Raw genomic sequence first — 7,522 nt, 5'->3', positions numbered from 1 at the left:
ACCAGAATTACAAGAAGAATCCATTGAGGACACTATGATGAATGAATGAATAGCAGTTATTTTCACGTGGCCCAGTCCAAATTCTGGCATAATGAATATAATATGTCAATCCTTTTCCGTCCATCCATTTCCATATACCATATTCCATATACAGTATAGTGTATTTTTGTGTCCATTCAATAAGTTCAGCCAATTGTATTTCTAATTGTACAGTGTGTCACCAGTTTATACATTTTTTTTTATAAATGTGGAGCAAAGTATTGTGGCTGAAGGAAGCTAGGTATAAAAGGATGCAAGAGCCCTCCAGTGGACGAAAGAGGAACAGTCCCGGCCGTGTGAAACATCATATTCCCAGAGCTGAAGGCCGGGTAAGCTTGGTGGAAGTTGGCAGTCCTCGCTCCACAACTAGGAGCCCCGTTAACGACGCTGACCAGAGCGCTGGGCTGCAGGGTGCTGTCCGCCCCGGGGTTCTGCTTTTTCCACTTGGTTCTTCGGTTCTGGAACCAGATTTTAACCTGGGTCTCAGTCAGACTCAAGGATAGGGCCAGGTTCAGTCTCTCGCACACGGACAAGTAGCGGGTGGCTCGGAATTTGTTTTCCAGCGCCACCAGTTGTTCGTACGTAAACGCGGTTCTGGCGCGTCTGGGCTTGTTGGCGCAGAGTTGGTCCGAGCGTCGTCGCTTAAGGTGTGAGGGGTCATGACCCGCTTCCGTCTCGGGGCTACTACCGCAACTCTCTCTGTCTGCCTCGTCCCCCTGTTCCTCGAAGAGACTCGGCTCTGGGGGTTCACTCGATTGGGACAGTAGCACCAGCGGGTCCGCCTCTGACCGGGCAGGAAATCCAGCTCTCTCTCCTTCTAAAATAAAATAAATAAACAATGAATTATCATACAGGGTCATCAACCTTTTAAGGATAAGGCCGTTGCGCGTTTGCACCCTGGCTCTCTTTATAACAGCAGTGTGTGTGTGTGTGTGTGTGTGTGTGTGTGTGTGTGTGTGTGTGTGTGTGTGTGTGTGTGTGTGTGTGTGTGTGTGTGTGTGTGTGTGTGTGTGTGTGTGTGTGTGTGTGTGTGTGTGCGTGCGTGTGTGCGTGTGTGTGTGTGTGTTTCTTATTTGGTGAAAGAGGTGCTGAGCGGACAGCTCCGTGCAGGCGTTAATTGTCGAGTTAATGACAACATATAGACTCTTTGAGTGTCACTGGTCTCCGTGAAATGTCCAACGATGTTGAAATGCCAGAAGTCACCTTGCCTGACAGCTGTAAGGTGTTTATGGGGACGCCAGTGGCTGAGTGAACCGAAGCAAAGGGTGCAGATGGGACCTAAAAGCTGATCTGTCACTAATCCCCTAATAGCCACTGCAATTCGCCTTGAAATGTCATGTTGCGGAAAGAACCCCCCCTCTCATCAAAATACAGCTCCGAAACTCTCGTGCCACCACGAGGTGCTAATGGAGTTTCATATTTTGTCCGTGGATCAATAAATGTCATCTAGTTAAAGGGAAGTTTTAATCGAACGATATTTAGGATCAGACATGGATGGGGGTGTGAGGTTGGTACCTGCAAGGTGCTGGAGGGAGATATGCAGGATGCAGTAATGGGATATCGATCAAGGCGCGCGGAGGCATCCTCAATGGGACGATTTAAACAATTATCTGACCTGCCTGTCCCGCTGCCAATCACGCGCGGGGGCTCCTGCAGCGAACCCCTTTGTGACTTTCTTGAAAAGAAATGTAGCCTTGGAAATTAAGGGAAGGTCATAGTCGAGCTATGACAAGAAAGCTGAGGCTATGTCCTGGACTCACTCCCAGATGCTCTCATTAAGTCTGGTCGCCGATATTTAAAGGAAATATATTGATTTGTTATATTTTATTTTATTATTATTTTATTTTATTTTTTTCTATTTTGCAACCCCTTTTGGGTTCATGTACCTTTTTGGTTCATGTATTTGTTTAGAACTACACCATTATGTTATAGCAAGTGTTAAGACAATATTTGACGTAATGGAAGAGGACAGAGTACATTAACAAATAAAGTATCCATAATAGGACAAAGTAGCCTTTACCGAAGCAATACATGTTTGAAATGGAAAAAAAAAGGCATATTTACCGGTTTTGGTGTGCTCAACTTGGTGTTGTCCCTCTTTACCAGCGTCCAACTCCAAACTTGCTCCATCACCGTTGAGCGCAGGGTACGTCTCTTTCACGACGCAAAGTTCTCTCTCCCTCTTACTATTAAACTTCTTCGGATCCAATATATCTACTATAGAGAAGGAAATCTTGTGATTGGTCGTCATCGTTAATCTCGAATCGCTGGAATCCAACATCTTTCCTCCAGAGAGCTCATCCGCGGGTTGGGAATGGAGCGAAGGTTCACAAATACACCAATTACGCGGAAAGGAAACAATGACGTCTCATCTTAGAATTAGTAAATAAACCCCCAAAAAGTCTGATGGACGAGGAGATCACTGTGTTCAGTCTGGAAAGTTGTCCCGTCTCTCTGACAATCTTACAACGTAACGGGTTGTGGATGAATGGAGGTGAGCGCGCTCTTTAAATCGTCGGTCCCCCCCCCCCCCCCCCCCACACACACACACACACACACACACACACACACGTGCACACACCCCGCCAAATGAAAGGGAGCCGGGCTCCAATGCCCACGTGACACAAACCCTATTAGTGTTTCACACGACCTCTTAATGGGCTCAGAGCATTCGTCGATAATCACCCATATCATTATATTCCATAGACGCGAAAGTAAATTGGGCACAGATGGCACTTGATCCTAGAAGAGATCCCTATCAGATCCTGTCAAAACTGGATGGATTTTTGGACACCTAACGGTCGTATCCCCTGCAAACCCTGCTCATTGCAAATAACACCGTTATTAACGACAGTCGAATCTTAATTAAAAGGACAGAATGATTCTATATTGTTCACTACATACAGTTAGCAGGTGCATAATGTGTATATCAGGCAAAGAACCCTATCAAGAATGATCATTTTTATTTATTAGGATTATTGTTATTCAAAATAAAATAGCAGTTAATGCGTGTAAACAATAATAATATTGTGAATGTTTTATTAACTATTAGCTTTTTGTATTAAAGTGTGTATGCTTGTTATATATTAGATATTTCATGCAAGCTGTTGTTTAATGTCACTTGTTTTCAATTCATTATAGCTTATAACTTAACATGTTTTGTGACATGAAGCAACTTATTGTTTAGTTTATTATTTTAACTATACAAGCCATTGCCTTTGAATGATCAGAGAGAAAAAAGTGTGAAAGTAAATAATTTTGTCATATAGATTCAATGAAGCTGATATGTTCTCACAATTGATCAGTGGCCCATCAAGTCTTAAGTGTTGGGATTTAAAGTGAAGTGTCATCACGTTTAGAGACTGATGACATACGATGGCTAAAACGGTGGGACTGCCACAGGATCAATATTCCCAACGGGTGTCCAATACTGATAAAACCAGATAGGGACAGTCATTTATTTTTAAACGGTAGGTCAAACTTGCCACACACAACCCCATATCAACGAGGAAACATCTGGGGCGTTCCTCTAATTACCCAGTTAATAATCATTTTCATTATTATGATGGTTAAATTATTACAGAACGGGTCAAAATTTCCCATTTAAAAAAATACAAATATTAAACCATACAAAAAAATAAAAATGAATTCTGATAAAAACAAGGTACCATTTCTATAATTCTATCATGCAAAATAGTAGCAGTGGTGAGATTGGGATGACTTCTTGATAGCCGGCGATCTTCCTTTCCCCTCAGAGTGTGAGGTCTCACCTTCATTGTCCGGGCACGGCAGACAGACAGACCCTTACATTGTCTACAGCGCCTGTCTGCCCACTGTTAGATACAGGTTCCTGTGTATGAACCAGTCGACACTCTGTTTGAGTGTCTCTTAAATTCCTGCATTAATACACACTGGGTTTCCTGTGTGATTTATATTGCTCCTCTAACATGGCTGCTTTTCATTGCTGCTCCTCACACACACACACACACACACACACACACACACACACACACACACACACAGCACGCCGCTGACTGGCATGATCCAGGGGGCACTTACATAGTCAAACATTAGTGAAGACGCCCCTACGGGGTGTCTGTGTCTCTGCATTAGCATGTGTATGCCACTTGCACGGCCGTTACTGTAGGTCCCCGATTCCATATGAATGGAGCCCCACCGCACGCTTGGAGGTTTACAACTTCCTACGAGAAAGAGCGGCTCTCTAGCTTCTGTTTGTGTTGGGGGGGGGGGGGGGGGGGGGGGACAATTGTACGAGCCATTGGGAGAAAGAGGGCCCCCAGGTATAGCCTTCAGAGGAACAGGAACAGGGGACAGCAGCTGGACCCCTGGTGTACAGAGTCTATAGTGGGCCAGTGCCAGAGAGCCCCCCCTCCCCCCGTCGGACTCCGGGGGGAGGGGAGACACACTTCCAACCTGGGACCTCCCGCCAGGGTCCGTAAAACCACGGCCACACCGGGGGGGGGGGCTCTCCCCCCAGTCTGCTAAACGCCAGATAATATGTGTAATGGAAGGAGTTGGGCTATGAGCTGAGGCTCCATTCACGCACCACAGCGTTTCACTGTGTCCTCATGTCCCGCCACTGTCTCCACACAGTTCCCCTTGGACTGGAGGACCCCATCAACAATAGAGCGCCGAGCGTCTGGTCAACCATTAAGCAGACGACACTGTTTGATCTCTAGTGCCACATTCCTGCATCTTGTAATTGGTTTTGAGTTACTTTTAAAGGGGTAGTGTATAGAATTGAGTAGCATCTAGTTGAACGCACTTGGTCAAAGTGGATTATAATGATAATAAGTACGGTTTAATTATTGTATAATCCTCTGAAAATAAGAATTGTTATTATCTTTTGTGTGGGTCCTTTTCCAGGGAGCCCACCAAGTTGGACAAAAGGCTCTGGAGATTTTAATTACAATTGTTCGTAGATAATGAAATTGTTTTGGAAACATCTACTGTCACCAGTACAGGCCAGTGTAGCCCTCCTTCATTGTTGGAAAAGGGTGAGCAATCTGAACCTCACCGCTAGATGCCTTGATCCTACATACTGTATCTTTAGGAACAGGGCATCGCAGTAGACGGCCAACCTCTACCATTTGTCATGCAAGATGCTAAACAATCCAACACACATTCGAAAGAGCAAAGATGTAACACATTTTAGTTTTTGCTTCACAGAGACCACATCATCATGCTTGAAATATACATTTCCATTTAGGTCATTTAGCAAATCCTTGAATTCAAAGCAAGTGTGGGTGATTGTTTATACACACATTCACCAGAATCAACCATTCAAGGCGACAGCCAGCTCGACGGGAGCAGTTAGAGTTAGGTATCTTGCTCAGGGACACCTTCACACTCAGTTAGAAGGAAACGTGGAGCGAACTAGCAACCTTCTGGTTACAAGTCAACCCGCTCTACCTCCTGAACTAAGCCGACCCCATTTACTCAATGCAATCTTTCCTCAATGTAAAGTAAAAGTAAGCCGTTCTTTTGGTTCCCAAGTAAACTTTCCCCCATGATGAAGGCTTATGAAAATGGCCGGCGGTCTGGCTTCCACGTGAATCCCCATGGTTTCTGGTTTGTTTGACTCTCTGACAACAAGGTCAGCGGCGTCCGCCCGGTAATTGTCCTAACGGCCGCCGTATTATACCTGTTGGGTGGGGTGGCTGTGAGGGTGGACGAGGGGCGGGGGGTGTAATGAGAGTTTTTCATTACTGTTGGGACGGGTGAGTGCGCGCGGCAGATGCTGACAGGCAGCAGATGTGTAAAGTTGGGGGGTGATTTGTAAAAGGGGTCGACTGCATCGCGGAGCGCCTGAGGGGCAATGTGGCGTGGGGGTAAATTATACCGCGGGACACTGTCAGTCACGGTCTGTCCTCGCCCTCCCCGCCGCCGCTGCCGCGGGGTAAAGGGCAGTTCAAACTTTCCACTGGACGGCCTCCATGCTGGGTAAACAGGGGGAGAAGAAGCCAAAGAGTGTCGTCGTTGTTGGTGTTTACCTTTGGGTCGAATATGTTTGCTTTCCAATGACTATTTCAAAGCAGATAGTCACTGACCGATTTGATGCATTTAACAGGGTGTAGGAAGAAATAGGATCAGTCCCAAGACTTCTTCAAGAATAAACCAGACATCTTCTTTTTAATACATCTGTATCTTTTACATTTTTCTAGCAGCTCAATATACAATGATGTGATGTGGTCCTAGACTGGTGGAAATTCGAGCAAGGGTCAAATTCCCAAAGAGTTGTCCAAAGAGGGATGTGAGCGGTGTAAAAACAAATATCCCAAACTACCTCAACTTGTGGTTCAACCACTTGAAAACCAAGACAAGGAATTTGTACCAAACTCCTTATTAGTACCAAGTCAAACAAGACATGCTTGTTTACCCTCAAGCTCTATGACAGTATTGCAGTATAAACAGCATAGAGTCCAGAAGCAATCCCAGTGGCATTTCTCAATAATGTTCTGGAGGCTGTGAGTCTATGAGATTTTCAAACTAGCAAACTTACTTGCTAAATAAACCCCTTCAATGTTTTTGAACAGGCCCCATTTTCATGAAAGAATGCAATTGTGTGTAAGGTTTGTTTTGCCTATAGTGTATTTAGACAAACACCAACGGCTACCCACGTTTAAGTGCAAATAAACTACTTTCCAGTTAAACAATTTAAGGTAGCATATTTAGCCCACTATTAGCCTAGCGTAACTGACCCACGTCCCACTTGAATGTGTGTATTCCAGTAAACTCAGTGTTATGCTATGAGTTTAGCACTGAGGTAGGTTTGAGCAGACTAGAGGGTCGTTTTCCCCTCCCACTCTCTTCCTGACACCCAATCAATCAGTCTTGGACGCCCCCCCCCCCCCACACACACACACACACACACACACACACACACACACACACACAATTACACACACACACACACACAAACAAACACACACACAAACACACAATTACAAACAATTACACACACACACACAAAAACACACACACACACACACACACATGCACAATTACACACACAGACACACAAACACACACACAATTAAACACACACACACAATTACACACACACACACACTGAGAGAGAGAGAGAGAGAGAGAGAGAGAGAGAAGCCCTCCATCCAATCGGAAACGAGGCCCAATCGCGAACGCCAACATGGACGCTAGCATCTGCGCGCGGCGCACACTGTCAGTCAACGTGCACACTGATTGGCCATTGTTCTCAGAAGGTCACATCATAATTCATTAACAATAATTACTCCCATGGTGCCACCTGCACTCCTTCACTCGATTGCTCGTTAAATTACGGGCAACCATCACGCTTTCGCGCGCAGAACAATGAAGATGTATCCGCGACGTAAAGGCAAGGGCTATTAGTAACATTATTTAAATGGACCCGTTTAAACCAGGGGAGCTGTCTTTATGAAGGGCAATTAGGCACTAACCATAATTGATAATTCATACTAAT

At 45.1% G+C, this 7,522-nt stretch overlaps 1 protein-coding gene across 1 annotated transcript; it reads right to left on the bottom strand.

Moving 5' to 3' along the window:
• Positions 1-239: 239 nt before the first annotated feature.
• On the bottom strand, positions 240-2,320 carry nkx1.2la (NK1 transcription factor related 2-like,a; the record flags this gene model as incomplete). Its single annotated transcript, XM_079731114.1, has 2 exons — positions 240-853; positions 2,104-2,320. The coding sequence occupies 2 exons, from the start codon at positions 2,318-2,320 to the stop codon at positions 240-242; spliced, it is 831 nt and encodes a 276-aa protein (XP_079587240.1).
• Positions 2,321-7,522: the final 5,202 nt, after the last annotated feature.

This window comes from Pollachius pollachius (genome assembly GCF_949987615.1).
Source record: "Pollachius pollachius genome assembly, chromosome: 2".
Lineage (NCBI taxonomy): Eukaryota > Metazoa > Chordata > Actinopteri > Gadiformes > Gadidae > Pollachius > Pollachius pollachius.
Note: the sequence above shows the minus strand (reverse complement) of the source record. Positions and strands in the feature narration are given on the sequence as shown.